The sequence below is a fragment of the Nycticebus coucang genome, chromosome 14 (assembly GCF_027406575.1).
Source record: "Nycticebus coucang isolate mNycCou1 chromosome 14, mNycCou1.pri, whole genome shotgun sequence".
In the NCBI taxonomy this organism is placed as follows: Eukaryota; Metazoa; Chordata; class Mammalia; order Primates; family Lorisidae; genus Nycticebus; species Nycticebus coucang.
In genome coordinates this window covers 80,853,467-80,870,605 of record NC_069793.1, presented here as the reverse complement: position 1 = coordinate 80,870,605, position 17,139 = coordinate 80,853,467, and the positions used below count along the sequence as shown (strand labels likewise).

General features: G+C 38.9%; 1 protein-coding gene across 1 annotated transcript in view; it reads right to left on the bottom strand.

Annotated features, from left to right (window-relative positions):
• CCDC83 (coiled-coil domain containing 83) overlaps positions 1–17,139 on the bottom strand; it is a 58,034-nt gene that overhangs the window by 5,140 nt on the left and 35,755 nt on the right. Inside the window, exons 7-8 of the mRNA XM_053559734.1 lie at positions 14,669–14,737; positions 5,774–5,895 (exon numbers count right to left, since the gene is read on the bottom strand). Of these exons, the coding sequence (XP_053415709.1) occupies positions 5,774–5,895; positions 14,669–14,737 (191 nt within the window). The remainder of the gene's footprint in view (positions 1–5,773; positions 5,896–14,668; positions 14,738–17,139) is intronic.

Here is a 17,139-nt window from a genome sequence, read left to right as displayed (position 1 = left end):
GCCAGGCATCATGGCAGGTGCCTGTAGTCCCACCTACTGGGGAGGCTGAGGCAAGAGAGTTTGAGGTTGCTGTGCGCTATGACACCATGATACTCAATCCCAGGATGACTGGGTGAGACTCTGTTTCAAAAAAAAAAGAAAGAAAGAAAGAAAATGCGAACATAGGTTCTACCTCCAAGGAGCATAGGGCCAAATGGCCTTGCAGGCTTACATTAAAGTGATGTTTTGTACCACGTAACGCATAGTGTGAGAATGCTATCAGGCAGAAAGGAGAAGCACTTGAATTAGCTTTAGGAGGCAAGGGAAGGTGTCCTAGGAAGGGATGAAATCTGAGCTGAGCCTTAAACCTGGAGCTGGTCACTGTGGAAGAGGTAGGGGTGAGGGGAGAAGAGCACGCCAAAACAAGGTCAGAGTACATTTAAAGTTCCAGAAATGAGAGCAAGCCTGGCACCGGTTAGGTCACTATTGTAGTAATTCAGGTGGGGAATGATAGTGGCCTGAATGGCTTCAGACGGAAGAAAAAGAGAAAGAAAAGAGAAAGGAGAAAGCAAGCGAACAGTAGGAATCCAGGAGGTCATCGGGTTCTGACTTTCACCAGGTGGTATGCTTTGGCTACAAGCTTGGTGAACGGATGCAACTCTGTGCGTGCACTGAATTTGGCACTCTCCTCTTTAGAATGCCTACTGTGTTTTCAATAATAAAAAAAAAAAATACGATGCCTTGAAAACTTCGTATGGCATTTCCATGAGGTTTGCCTGAAAACAGCATAAAGCATCTGGCCCCTTACAAACGTACAAACACCGCATGCTTAGCAACTGAGCGACCAGAGTGAATCCCCTGAAGTAGAGGCTGTCAGTTAATTAAAGACTATGAATAAAATGTTATCTAGATGCTTGTAGCTCTGGCAAATACTGTAACTACATGCAATATTTACATCTGTAATTCTTCCTGAAGACTTAACTTCATAAAGATAAGTTTCAAGTGTAGCTCTGGTCTGCAGGGAGACATGTCTGAGGCCATGCAATTCTTTCCTTTCTTTGTTTTACTATTTTGAATAATTAAGATCTTACTAAGTGCCATCGCTTTCATAAATCTAGGCTTCTCTCTTAACCATTCGTTATTGTCACTTCTATACCAATACAGGGAAGCAGCACTGGATATTTAATGAAATAGAAAACATTTTTTAAGATGTTATTATACTATACTGTTGGATAGATTTGTAGGTACTGGCCCACTCAGCCTCAGTCCGAGGCCCTGGAGTCCCAGGAAAGTCACCTTTAGCTGACACATCTGTTTACCCCAACATGTCCAACAAATCCTGCAACATTCCTTTTTCTTATTTTTTGGACAATTTCATATTTTTACACTTAAAGGCTGATGAAAAACCATTTCTAATCCTATTGAAGAAAATTAATATTTCAATTGAAAAGCTTATGCTAACTATATTTACTTTTAAATATTATTTAAGTTTTCTAAAGCGCAACTTGCAAACATCCAGCATGCATGTTTAATTTTAGAACAATGAACCAAGTATATGTTGCATGTGTAAAAGCTAGATTACAAATTATCATATCATCATCACCTTCACTTTTTATTTCAATGCCTTTGATGATCTTGTGATGACATCATATTATGGTGATAATATAGGTAATAGAGTGTTTTGGATCCTGTCACTGATGGATTAGAGTATTCTGAGGTGCTGATGTTGCAGGAACTGCTGCTTTTACAGCTGGGGACTGTGGAGCAGGCCTCTGTACTGTAGACCTGGGCTCTGTGAGGGAAATTGGAGTCTCTACTTAAGTTGAAAACAGACATGGTTTGGGGGTCTGTTTTGGTTTTCATGTGCCTCGTCTACCAGTAGCTGAATCAACACTTAACCAAGGAACTGCTCATTTTCCTGCAGAAGTAGATGCCTTTTTCTGTAAAGACTTAATTAAGCTTATAGTTTGGAGCTGTTAAGCAATATCTGTCAGGTGGCAATCTAGGACCTGAATACAGCTTGACCAATGGCAAACGGTTTTAATTTCTTTGTCTTGAAATATCTAATAAAAAACTTCCTGGGGAGGAGAGGTTCAAGACTGGTCAGCACAGACACTGGATTGCCAGTCAAATTTTTGAGTCATCTAGAATTTTGCTCACATTGCAGAAGGCAAACTCCGATGTCACTTATCACTCTCGGCTTATACTCTGTGACCTCCAAATCCCTCAGGATTGGTGCCAATGTCTGTGTGTCTTTTGGCGTGCTCTTGGCAGAAGCCATCAGGCCAGACCCCATGATGTCCACGATCAGACTTCTTGAGCTAAATCATCCATATTAATATATTTCAGTCCTGATCTTGGTACAGTCAGTTTATCCAACCTTCAGTGTATTGATAAGCAGATGTTCAGAAGCAACACAGTCCTCACCACAATGGCTTTGAGCACCTCCCTGTCACATCCTATGTGAGTTGTTATGGAAAAATTCTGGGCAGCTCTGCATGGGAAATGTAGTAACTCTGTTAACCACAGTACCCTATTCCCTATCCAAACAGGAAAATAGAACTTCTTATATATCCACAGGGGACAGTTTATATCTATTGTTTATCACCCTACTGGTATTTTACAACACTTTTATTATATAGCAATTCTCAACAATGAGGTGGAAAAGGCAGTTGTCATAAAATATACCATATATATTAGGGTTTTTTGTTTGGGGGGGTGGGGTTTGAGACAAAGTCTCACTCTGTTGTCCCAAGCTAGAGTTCCATGGCATTAGCCTAGCTCAGAGCAACGTAAAACTCCTGGGCTTAAGTGATCCTCCTCCCTCAGCGTCCCGAGTAGCTGGGACTACAGGCACCCGTCACAATGCCCAGCTACTTTTCCTATTTTTTTTTTTTTTTTTTTTTTTTTTTTGCGGATTTTGGCCAGGGCTGGGTTTGAACCCACCACCTTTGGCATATTGGCATATGGGGCTGGCACCCTACTCCTTTGACCACAGGCACCACTATAGTTTTTCTATTTTTAGTAGAGATGGGGGTCTCACTCTTGGTTAGGCTAGTCTCAAACTCCTAAGCTCAAGCAATCTTCCCCCACCCCCTCAGCCTCCTGCAGTGCTAGGATTATAGGCATGAGCCACTGTGCCTGGCCAATGTTGTATTTTTTTGACTTAGAAATATGTGTAGTAAAAAATCCTGAATAATCTCAGTTATCCTTCTGGATAAGAAGTCTAATAGACAACTGAAGGTTTATACACTTTCCTATTTCTTTATGCAGATCTTTATAAAGTATTCTAAACAGCTGTCACAAGCACTTTGCAATTTAGCAAGGAAATAGACATTAAATAAGTAATTGAAAGTGTGATAAATGCTGGTTACAAAGGAAAAGTTTAGGGTGTGACAGAAGGATATACCAGTTACCCCTAACCTAGTTGTTTTTTCTTAATCTCCTTCCTAATGTCCTCCAGGACCTAAACCAGTTCTTATAAATGTCACCCATGTTTTTCTTTTTCTTTCTTTCTTTTTTTTTTTAATTTGGCCGGGGCTGGGTTTGAACCCGCCACCTCCGGCATATGGGACCGGCGCCCTACCCGCTGAGCCACAGGCGCCGCCCTCTTTCTTTTTTTTTTTGAGACAGAGTCTTACTTTATCACCCTTGGCAGATGTGGCATCACAGCTCACAACAACCTCAAACTCTTGGGCTTAAGCTATTCTCTTGCCTCAGCCTCCCAGTAGCTAGAACTACAGGCGCCCACCAACCCCCAGCTGTTTTTGTTGTTGTCATTGTTGTCTCCAGCTGTTTTTTTTTTTTGTTTGTTTGTTTGTTATTGTTGTCATGTTGTTTAGTAGGCGCTGGCTGGGTTTGAACCTACCACCCTGGTGCATGTGGCTGGCACCCTAACCACTTAGCTACAGGCACCGAACCATGTTTTTCCCTTGGAAAGATTTTGATTTCATCTCTGCCAACTGTGAAGCAGGACTAATCAATTCTTGCTTCCAAATAAAGAAAACCAACTCCTGCAGCACCAATGAGTGATTGACTTTTACTGAAGATTTTCATGGGGAAGACAGAGGATAGGGTTAAATACATACTACCCAGCAAACTATTTAATGAAAATCCCCATGAAGTTTCTCATCTCCATTCCTCTCCTTGCCAAGACTGCTTTGGCCAGTGGAAGAGCTCCCTTTGTCATGACTGTTAGCACCCTGTTGTAATTATAAGTGTCAGCCCCAAATCAGACAGACCACAAGGAGCTACTGAAGCAGAGAATTGGGGCTGGCAGTTTGGAGGGTAGCTCTTTCCTCAAGTGTAGCCAGTTCAGAAAAGAGGACAGTGGGTAGCAGGCATAGCAGTGGGTAGAAGCTGCCCAGCAGCCTGGCTGACGGAGACTAGGGGTGACCACAAAGAAGGCCGCAGCAGCAGGTGACCAGGAGCAGAGAGGCAGGCCAGGCAAGGTAAGCCGGAGACCGATCCCAGAGAGGAGCGCTGGTGAAAGAGATCTCTGCCTACTGGGGAAAAGCGAGGCATGCAGCCCCAGGAGGCCCAGAGGGTTAGGAATCCATCAGTTCTCTCAGCCTGACTTTTACTCTTCCTCGAGGGCACCATGTGATAAGGAGGCAGGAGGCCTCTTTGTCTACCCTGCCCCACCCAGCTTTTAGCCTGTTAAGTAATTACAGTGTCTCCCAATTTCTCTATCCTGACACATTATTTAGCCTGGCGAACAAAGAACCCACAAATTACCTGTATTCACCTTTCTTAGAAAACATATAAAAGTTTGTAAATAACAAATACATTATTAATGTCTCAAATAGTTTCCATGTCACACACGCAACAGGAACTATTTGGGTAGAAATTTTTTCCTGGCTCATCCACTAGTTTAATATCGACTTTAATTTCTAGACTCAGGCACATCTCTCCTTGTGCTGGCACATTCATATCCTATACTCATGTCCTTCATCCCTCTCTCCTCCTAAACATGCCTCTGTCCAGGCTGCCACTGGCCAGCACGGACTCGGGGTTGCCCATCAAACCTTGTCTGCATCAACCGCAGCTATCTCAGCCTGGCTTGAATAAATTTTTGTTCTTTTTATATCAATAAATTTATTTCTTGTTTTAACTACTTGTCTAAATTATGAATGTCACTTTGAATTTTAATTTTAGATTCTAGGGCCCTAGTTTTCTATCAGGACTGATATATTGAAACCCATTTTTTTTGGGGGGGGGTAGGTAAGAAAAATAGCTAATCTAAAAGTAAAGCTGTATACAAAACCTTCTGGTTTCTCTTGTGGAAGAATAAATGTGACTTGAAATGCCAGGCTATTTTCTCTGCCTACAAAGTAGTTTGATGCTTTCATCAAACGAAATAATTCTATAGTCCACAAAGTAACCAACCAGAAGCCCAGAACTCCTCCAAGAAACTTCTAGAGAGTTGATTACCCCTTCCCTTGTGCTAATTCTGAACTTCATATATCCTCTGATAGACTGTTAGACACTTATTTTCATGAAATCTCTCCTGCTGACCTGACAGTTTCTGAAGTTGATAGCGTCATGCTCATGTTAAGTGTTTGCTGTTATGACTACAGTGCATTTGCTAGAAAAATAAGTCAAAGTTTACACTGAACCAATGGTCAATAGTAATCATCTTGTACCTTCATGGTGGCCATTTCGTGAGTTTCTTTCTTTTTAACTGTTGCAATATGGTCAGAACATTGGATAATTAAATCATCTCTTAAAAACTCAACTCTTTACAGATACATATGTTCCCAAAATATTTCCTTGATATATTAACAACTTTCACCTGGGTATTTTGAGATCCACAAGTCTACAGTTGAATAGTTGATCAATAAGCACCAAATTTTCTTCTTCCAGTTGTTGAATAGTATGTTCTAATTCTTCAACTTCCTTCCTGTGAATTGCAACCTGTTATCAGAATAGAAGAATAGAGATGTTGGCACTTACCGGTTTAGTTCTATTAAGTCTTCTATAATAAATTCAACTCCTAAAAGTGCATTTGCCTAAGGGGAGAAGATCTATAGTGTGTTACTTATTACTGGGTTTGTTTGCTTTGTCCTTTCTCTATAAGAAGAAATGTATGGGACTCCTTTCTAGATGAGCAGAACTTGTCTGCATGATAAGGCTGTTATTGCAGGATAGCAGGAGTTGTCTTTTTCTTTCTCTTTTTTTTTTTTTTTTAGAGACAGAGTCTCACTTTATGGCCCTCGGTAGAGTGCTGTGGCCTCACACAGCTCACAGCAACCTCCAACTCCTGGGCTTAAGTGATTCTCTTGCCTCAGCCTCCTGAGTAGCTGGGACTAAGGAGTTGTCTTTTTCTAAAGACAAAACCACTGCTGAACCTATGTATGACTTAGAAATAGAGCTAAATAAGGAAATATGGTGAATTAACATAGTAATATGGCATATTAGTAGCTAAATGTGAACATATCTAAGTGTAATTATAAACAATATAATAAAGACTAATAACGCTGGGAAAATGCAATCTTTTTAATGTACTTTAAAGAAGAGATGCAGAGGTCTAGTAGCCCTTTATATCAGCCTCTGTAATACGGTTATGCCCTCTGTCAGTGCTAGATAGTTCTGAGAACTGTCAGGTAGATATAATATTGTTTGTTCACCCATTCATTCAATTGTTTTGTATGACTACTATAAGCCAGAAACTACATTACATGTTGGGAACAAAGGATCCATAAGATACAGTAACTTTCAAAGATCTCACAGCTTAGTGGGAAAGATGGTTATGGAAACAGAAAACAATGGGATAAAAACAACAATGGAAACTGCCAGGTGCTGTGGGAGGAGAGAGATTCACCCTATTTCTGTTAAGTGTCAAGGGATAAGGGAGAATTAATTGGAGAGATGGCTTCTATTCTGGATTTCGAAAGGCAAGTAGGAACTCCCTGGGTAGACACGAGAGGGTGCAATCTAGGCAGAAGAGACCGCATGTGTAAAGGTGCAAATATTTTTATATGAATAGATCCACAGTGGGAATGGGGAAAAGCAGGAGAGGAACTGGATAATTAAGGAAGAGCCAAATAATGCTAAAGAGTCTGGTTTTTATCCTGGAGGTCAGGGGTGTCTGATCTTTCGGCTTCTCTGGGCCATGTTGTATTTTAGCGTTTTGAAGCATTCAGCATATTACCACACACATAGCTCTACCACATAGCCATTTATCAAATGCCTGAATTCTTGTTATGGGGAAGGTTCTGAGCTACATGTAGAAGGATACAAAGGTGAACAAGACATGGCTTCTTCCCTAAGCGAGCTTATAATTCAGTGAACAAAAACACAAATAATCGTAATATAAAACAACACCAGTGTCATAGAAAAGGCTCAGTATTGCTGGTGGCTTAGACTTAGGAATAAAACCTATATTATTTACCTACCTCAAACAATTTAGCAAAACCATTTAAGCCAATAACGCAAAGCTACGATCTGGCATTTTAGGACCTCATATGTGAGACATAATTAACCTGATTACAAGCTTGAATGCCTTCAGGAAAAGTTTATGATTTTCAAATGTCAAAGGATGAGAAATAAACTATAGTTAGAGGTTGTAAACAGGAGGAATTAATAGACCATTTGGAAATGTTTGACCTAAGGGCGACAGCACACACAGTTCTTGGTCTTTTTCCAAAGCTGGAATGAGGGCCCTTTTGGGGACTTTCATCAAATCTTTTAGACTAATGATATCCTATGACCTCACCTACCCCTTTAGAATCTTAAGTTACATTGTCTTCATTTGCTGTCTCCCTCTTGATCTTTTGAAATGTTAAAGGAAATAAAAAAACTAGTTCTTTTTAATAATCATTAAAAAGATTTGGATTTCTGGGGTCAGAAAGAGAAAAGGAAATGTTTCCCTTCCCGTGACAGCATCCCCATATCCAAAAAACACATGTAGGAATCATGAAAGATGATTCAGTTAAAACTATTAGAGGCCGTGGCCTCTGTATGTTCTGTTATATGTTCTTATATACATGTCCTTGAAATTTTCTCCAGAAAGCTCCAAATTAGTTTTATGCCTCCCCATACTTAAAACTCTGATTTATAATTTCTTTGATTCCCTTGATCTGGTTTCTCTGAATTTCCATTTAAGTTAGTCTCAATCACTTGAAAATTGTAATTTTCTCCATTTCCTAGTAAAATGCTAAATGAAGCCAGAGAATGAAAATCATGCCAGAGAAGATCTCCAGAGCTCTGAGTTTTGGTGATTGTTGAGAGATAAATAAAGAAACATTCCCAGAAGTTCCCTGGGACTTATATTGACTTACATTGTTCTGTTTCTGGGCAATTTTAAATTCTTGTGATAACCATAAATAGTTTTAATTAATTTTGTGAGTAAATTTAATAATGTTGAAATGAATATTTATGGAAATCCGGAGAAACTGTCTGTTGAATTTCCTTAAAATGATTTTTCCTTTATTGCAAAGCTCTTTTTGCTCATGACTAAAGTCTTTTTTTTTCTGTCTTCTGTTTCCATTGAACTATGGAAAATAAAAAATAAAGCAAAATAAAACATACTTTATAGCTTTACTAGGGAAAGTCAAGTCACCAAAACAGCCCTTATTATCAAATAGAAATTTTTATAGTCATTTTCTCTAACCCTAAGATCTATGTGATCTTATAAGGGTAGAATTGTTAAGTTACTATGATTAAGATTATACTGTTGCATTTATTAAAAGTATAAGAACTAAGGGCGGCGCCTGTGGCTCAAAGGAGTAGAGCGCTGGCCCCATATGCCGGAGGTGGCAGGTTCGAACCCAGCCCCAGCCAAAAACTGAAAAAAATAGAATAAAAATAAAAGTATAAGAACTAAATATCTTCTTAATAGTCTTTAAATATTGAGTTCACTTCAAATTTTTTAAATTGTAAATATCTTTCTTTAAATTAAGGATTAAAAAATTAAAACAAAAAAACCTAGAAAAACAGTAAACTGGGGACATATGCAATTAGTTTTGAGGGGTAGTATGAACTCCTATTCACTATGACTTTATAAAAGCAATTTAAAGATAATTGTCAATTGTCATAGAAAGCATATGTATGTATGTATGTATGTATGTATTGAGACAGAGGGCTAGAATGGCGTGGTATCATCATAGCTCACTGCAACCTCAAATTCCTGGACTCCAGAGATTCTCTTGCTTCAGCCTCCTGAGAGCTGAGACTGTAGGCATGTGCCACCGCACCTGGCTAATTAAAAAAAAATCTTTTGTCTCACCTTCGCTCGTGCAGGTCTCAAACTCCTGGCCTCCGAGAGCGCTAGGATTACAGGCGTGAGCCACTGTGCCCAGTCTAGAAGATGACTTACTAAATTCCTTGTTTACTAGACTCATTATCTGTTCTCAGTCAAATAGGGAGCAAGGAAAGGAAAGAGCAGAAGCTGATGGCAACATTTTTATCTTGGGTTTCTGGGCAGGTGGTGAGAAAGGAAATGAAGGAGGAGAAAATTTGAGAAGAAATGAGTTCTGTGTTAGGTATGTTGAGTTTGAAGTGTTTTGGGGACATCCATGTGGAATATTTGGTAGGCAAATAAAAATGTAGGTCCAGGGCTGAGAACACGTACAAGTTCGTGCTGAAGATGTGTGCATAAGAATATCTTGCTAAAAAGAGCTGCATGTAGATGAAGTAAGTTCTCTCAAAAGGCAGTGACTTTTGTTTCATAGATGGCATTTAAGCACAGGTTGGGAGGCTACTTGTTTGGATATAAAAGAAATGTCAAGTAGAATGGGGATCGGGCTGAATAAAATTCAAGAGCTCTTGTCCTCGGAAACCAGTAATACTGAGGCTGCTAAGAAACAGAGTTCAGGACTCTCTATTACCTACTTTGAATAGGTAGAGTCCAAACTTCTCTGCAGGGCATGCAAAGTGGGCCTGACCTGCTTCTCCAGGAGAACCCTTTCATGCTCCCTGGCACCTCTGAGCTGATTGGAGAGTCAGTCACCTGAAGGTTTTAAGCAGCTGACTAACATGAGCAGGTTTGTGTTTTATGAAGGTGACTTGGAGACAGTTTGAAGGAGATAGGGAAGTATCCCGTCTGCAGGAGGAAAACCAGATCAGACCTCTTGAAAGATCTGCGTGAGAGATCACAAGGCCTGAACAATGGCAAGGAAGGTAAGAAGAGGGGGTCAAAAGTAGAATTGATGGGACCTGGAGGGCTTCTGGGTATGAGAAGTGAAAAGGGCATTTCTCGAAATACAGCTAACCCTTGAACAACATGTGTTTGAATTTCACTTGTACACAGTGAAATCCACTTGTACACAGATTTTTTTTCAATCAAATAATGATTGGAAATGGGGTATCCTCAGGATCAAAAACCTGTGTATATGAAGGGTCAGATTTCTATACACAGCTTTCAGCAGGGCAGACTGAAGGATTTGAGTATGCGCAGATTTTGATATTGGTGTGTGTCCTGGAATCAGCCTCCCAGTACACTGAGAAACAACTTTCTGACTTGGGTTACTGTATAGTGGTAAGATCCTTAATTGGGACAGATAGCACAGCAGAGGCACTTTTGAGAAAAAAGCAAGTCCATTTAAGAGTTCGAGATGGCTGTGGTGTGTAGTGCATTTAGGTGGAGCTGTACAACTGGTTGTTGAATATGTGGATTTGGATCCCAGAAGTGAGATTTGTTTCAATCTGGACAGGATGCTTTTTAGGCTTGCAACAAAATTATCATCCTTAGACATTTCTTTCCTAGTACATTGGGAAGTATGCTGTTTTCTGTGTGAAAGGAAACTGTAAAACAAGACTCAACCTCTCCAGATGAGATGGGCTCCCTGTACCTAATGGAGATGCTCTAATTTTTATTTATTTATTTATTTATTTTGAGACAGAGTCTCTTCACAATGTTACTCAGACTAAAGTGCAATAATGTGATCATAGCTCACTGCTCACTACATGCCACCATGCCTGGCTAAGTTTTTAAATTTTTTTTTTTGTAGAGAAAGGGGTCTCACTATGTTGTCCAGGCCTCAAGTGATCCTCCAAGCTCAGCCTCCCAAGCACTGAGTTTATAGGCATGTGACATCATGCTGGGCCAGAGATGTTCTAAATTTAAAAATAGAACCAGGCCACCATAGCAGGATGAGAAAGAACAGCCTTAGGTTCTCATAAAAAGCAGTTCTTGATAAACATGTGGCTTTACACCCCTGATTCAGAACAGATCCTGTAACCAGTGGAGCCAATATAAACTGTGGCTGGAAACCCCACCCACCCACCACTACCACCCCCACCACCATCACCTGTAGCCATTTCAGAGAAACATCTGAAAGAGACTTCTGACTTGAGGTTAGGAAATGACCTAACCAGAACTCAACTATTTTGACCAGTCAGAATGGAAAAAGTTTGAATCCTTCATTTGCATAAACAAACCTGATTGAGAACCTGGAGAGAATTTTCCCAGTTTAAGTCAGACAGTCCTTTTGTTCTTTGGGGAATATACTTTCACTTGTACTGAAGGTTGTGCCTTTCCAAGTTGCAGATTTTTTTTTAATAGAAAAGAAAAGCTCTCCCTTTTATTAACATCTGTTTTTCTTTTACTCAGTTTACTTTCTTGTTTTGCTAAATTGTGTTAAGTAAATTCTTGAAAAAATTTGAACATTAAGTATTGTGAGCATTTCTTAAAACACCTGTATTCTTGTCCTTAATCTAAGTTAGCTGAGTATAGAATTGTAAGTTGAAAATAATTTTCCATCTGAATCTGGCTACTGAAAAATTGAATGCCAGTTTGGTTCTTACTCATTTGCAGTTAACTTACCCAACCATCAACTCTTACCAGAAACTTTTATGATTTTCCTATGTTCCTAGAGTTCTAAAAGTTCATGACCTTTTAGCATCCAGAAATTTTCTTCTATTATTTCAATGATGATTTTCTTCCCTGCACTTTTGCTATTCTTTTTTCCTAGAATTACTATGTATTAGTTAGATATTGTGCATCTTATATTAGTACTCTATATCTCTTATTTTTCTCTCCCTTTTTTTTGTACTTTCATCTCCCCTGTTCTGTGAGAGGGTTCTCTGCTTCCTATTTTATATTTGATTTTTGTCTTAAAGCCTCCAGTTTAATAAATAAAATGACTTCTCAGATATATATATATTTATTTAAGATTCTATGATTTTCAGATATATTTTATTACATTAATAGAAGACCTTTCATTCCCTTAATTTTTTTCTGTTTCTTCTAGAAAGAAGCAGATTATGTTAAAACTTTTGTTAATTATTTATGCTGTAATTCAAGATGGCAGAATTCCAGCATAAATCTCATCTCTGTTGAGGGCCTACGGGTTTTGCTGTAATGTTTCCTCTTTATTTTGGTCACCTTGTCTGTCTTTCCTGTTGTGCTGATTGTATTCATATGCCTGGTGATCCTTGTCTGTCTATTCATATTCAAGAAAGGTCTGGGGAATGGTGTGGTTTTTCTCTACCACTGTGTAAATAGGTCTCTTTTCGTACCAAACTTTTCCTTCAAATGGGAGTGTGAACCAGAGACTGTACATGTAGTATGGCCGGACAAGTGCACTAACCAACTCCATTTGAGGATGAGAAGGCAGAGCCGGATATTAGGATGTGGTTTCCTAAAGGCCAACATAGGAAGGATTTTCTGTGGGGCATGGAAACATCTAATGTCTATAGAAATATTAGTTTTTATCAGATAATTTGTTCCATGTTCTCAGAGGATGGCCATCACGTTTCTAGTCCAAGAATAAACACTTGTTTTAAGTGAGGGAAACAGTAGAGAGTGTGAGAAATGCTCCCTGAGGCAGACGTTCCTTATTCAAACTACAATGTAACCCCCTGTTTTCTGCTGCAGTTTCCATGCCTACCATAACAGACTCTAAGAAGAGAATTTTCCAGGTTTTCAAAAACAGATTGAGTTTTGCCCATCCTCTTATAACATCATGGTGAAATATCATCCAACCACATGCTCTCACATCTGCTTTTTGTCTTTCAGGAAATTGTTGAAATCTCACCTGCTAGTTAACTCCTCCTTATTCTCTTTATAAATAATTTCTTTTTCATACTTTTATAATTGTATTTCAGGAGGTCTTCAGGAGAGATGAGATTTATGCTGTAATTCTGCCATCTTGAATTACAGCATAAATAATTCACAAAGGTTTTAACATAATTGCTTCCTTCACCCAGGATCTAAGCTATATATCTGATTCATCCCTTCAGTGAGTATACTGTATTCATTGATGTTCATTCATCCAATAACTACTTAATGAGCCTAGATTATTTATCAGGTATTATAGATATATGTATACGTAGCTGAAAAAACATTGTGTGTGTTCTGTGTATTAAAAAGACAGGTGCAAAAATAGGCAATTTCAACCTATTTTAGCAAGAGTTGCAACGAAGCAAGAAAACACTGAGGGAGACTTCCTGGGGGAGTTACAAAATGATTCATGAGGAGATTGTACACAATCTCTCATTGTACACAATGTACACAATCAGGTCCGTGTCTGAAGGAAGCAGTTGGAGTTTTTCAGGCAAATGAGGGTAAGAAGGTGAGGTTGGTGAGGGCAAAGGAACCAGCATGTACAATGTAAGGAAAGCAGGACAGTATCTCATAACAAAGAATGACCTGGATGAAAATGTTAGTGTTGCAGAGGTTGAGAGACCCTACTCTAGAAATCCCCATGTGACTATATAGCGCTGGTTTAGGGAGTCCAGCAATTACTTTATGCTCATGAGAAGGAGGAGTGAAGAGCACCTAAAAATCAGGTTGGGGCGAGATGGAGTCTGCAGTGGGCAGGGACACTTCGCCAGAGGCAAAAGCTATAACCATGGGTTTGGGATTGGCTGCGACACAATGTCAAAAAGGCCAAAGTATTTTAGAAGTCATCAGTGCAGGGAGCAGAGAGCAGCACTTCCTCCATGGCAGAAAGGCAGGGGGAACAAGGATGCAAAGGAAACCCCATTAATCTGAACCTTCTTTAACAATACACCCCTGAAAGGCCATATAAGCCCCTCTTCCCTAGATGTCAAGGGCCTGTCTTGGAGCAGAGCAGGGAGGAGGGAAGAACACCTAAAAGACTGAACCCTTATCCAAAAGAGACCATGTCACTTCAAAAGGGAGATTTAATCAGTAGAGAATGACGTTAAAATGATCTTTTAGCCTCACCCCCTTCAACCAAGAGGAAGCACGCTAATGAAAAAGACCAAATCACATGTGAAACTTAGTAAATGTAGAATGTAAATGTCTTAACACAATAACTAAGAAAATGCCAGGAAGGCTATGTTAACCAGTGTGATGAAAATGTGTCAACCAGTCTATAAAACCAGTGTATGGTGCCCCATGATTGCCTTAATGTACACAGCTATGATTTAATAATAAAAAAATAAAAATAAAAATTTTATATTAGCTGCAAACATTAAAAGCCAGGCAATTTCATACCAAAAAAAAAAAAAAAGACCAAATCGGTTTCAGAACATAAAGAAACTTCACGCTTTGAGTATATCGTGTGACGTGTAAGCCCTCATTATTCCTGGTTATTATTGAGGTTATTTCTGGTATGTGTATGCTTGTAATAAAGTTAGGATTCCACTTGAATCTCATCTTGTCTCAGTCAGTCATATTTCCAAGCTTTCCCCAGGGCTTCAGTTCATAATTAAAAGTCACTTCCAGTTCCAAAAAATGAGAAAGAAGAAATTGCTTATTTTGACAAATTCCACTTACCTCGTTTTTTAGCCAGTCATTCTCCCAGATCGCTCGATAACTGCTCTTGTCAATGAACTTTACAGCATTCTAAAAAAAAGTTTCTGTATTTAGGAAGAGTTCCCTCATGGTGCTTTACAATTTTAGCAATGGTGATGCATGATATGTTTAAAATTTTAAATTATGTTTTGAAAATTACTTTGGGAACATCCTAAGAACTTTTGATTCAGTTGTTCATTCTTTACTACCTTACTGCATTATTTTTGTTGAGTTATACGAGAACAGGTGATTTGGAGAACTGGACAATGTATAGCTTACTGTTCCACTGGCCTCCCCTGACTGAATCTGACTACCATGAAGAAATCAATCCAACATTCTGCTGCACAATTAAGATGGCGAAATGGCAATGACCAGATATTCTTTAAGTTTATAGTCATAGACATAATCCACAGAATCCAACGTCTGACAATTAAGTTTGCAAACTCACCCTAGAAAAAGTGCTATATACCTCATTGTTTAATATCACTATGGTCCCCTTTGAAGTGCTCCCCTTGGGAGGCAACACACTGATGCCAGTGCCCAGTCCACCCTTCAAAACAATTTTTCAGGAATGCCCATGAGACCTGTCATTGTATAGCACACAAAACCATGCAGCAACAATAATGAACACCACTCAACAATGCACCACCACACGTCAACGTGAACACAGCCGTGAGACCCTGATAGAAAGGTTATGAAACCTTCCTGAGTTGTTTGTATCGTGCTGCCAAGGTAAGCACATGGCGGCAAATTCTCGAACTTAATAATCAGACCTTGCATAAGGACAGCTCTGAAGTCATTCCAGAAAAAGTTCCAAAATTGCTTGGAAGGGTGGGCTAGGTGCTGGTGTCAGTGCACAGCTTCTCAAGGGGAGGACTTCGAGGGTGACCACAGTGACATTCAGCAATGAGGTGTGTAGCCCTTTTTTTAGGATGGTTTATGAACTTAATTGTTAGATCCCCATATAGAAAAAGCATGAACAGATTACATTATTATCTTTTTCATTTGAGAAACTTCTGCATGTAATAATAGCATACATATTTACAAACATAACATCAGGTGATTTCAGAGTAGAAGGCTGTCGCTAGTTAGTCTCTTGGAGAAAGGCATGTTAGACAAAGAAAATAGAAAAAGCTTTACTTTGTCAGTAGGTTTATAAAATGTAAATTCCTTTTCAATTACTTGAATATTAAAAAGAATTTTTTAGTGAATGACCTATTGTATTTCTCTGTGAGAAGTTTTCATATGGCTACCATATTAGAAATTTAATATTCAGTAACCAAAGGATACAACCAAAAAAGAGAAATTAAGAAAATATTCTAGATAATAAACATGGTCAGAAATAATTCGAAAGTATGTTAAGGGTAAATTTATCTGTTAAGTCTTTAGAGTTGGAATATTTGCACTAAAATTTTTCTTTAAATAATGTTTACTAATTTGAGTGGGCTCATATTTCCTATGAACCAGGAACTTCTATACTCCAGCTACAACTAAAAATTCCAGTTTTCTCCAACATAGAATTTCATGCAAACAAAAAAAAGTGAGAGAAGTAGTTTCTAACTGAAGTTAGTCAGCTAATGGCTTAAGTCATTAACAATGGAGCAGTGGTTTCAACTGTGGCTACACATCAGCATCTCCTGGAAGCCCGGGCTGTATCACAGGGCAATTACATTAGCCCAGGCATCATCAGGGTTCAAGAAGTTTCTCAGGTGACTCCAATGTGCAGCTGAGCTTGCACAGCGCTGAATTACAGGCAGTTGAACTGCTTATTAAAATAGCCAGCTAAAAAGAGGAAAACCATTCAAGCATATGGGTGTTTGGCATTCTGTACAAAAGAGGAAACATATAGTGCAGTGATGATGAGCAGTGATCTGAAGGAGACCTCCTAAATTTAATCTTGATTCTCCCACTTGGTCTGAGAAAGTCACAAAATCTCTGTTTCGCAGTCTTCTCATTAACAAGTCCCTGGTGTTTATTGGATGACTGAGAGACTTAACCTGGAAAATGTTTGGAAGAGTATTTGGAACAGTCCTCATGATATAGCTTGAAATTATACACTTATGTGATTGATTGACAAATGCATTTTTAATCATCTTAATGATGGTCAGCTCACATAATGGTTTTACCACTTAGTTAGATTCTGTCACAAAGTAGCCAAATTGCATGGGCAGACAAACTGTTGACCAGTTGTCTGTATCCTCTGTACTAATTTGTATAAATTAGTAAAAATCATGTAATAAGAGAATAACACTGAAAGAATAACTGAACTGATAGGGATCCAAAAAACTATAGTAACTGATATCTGCTAAAGAACTTTGTTTAGAAAAGGCAAGATGTTTATGATTCTGAAAAATGTCCCAGAAGAATTGATGATCTCAATGGGGATATCACTGATTTTGAAGATAGTTTGAAGAGAGGAGGATTGTAGAGGAAAAAGTTGGATATTTTGTGTA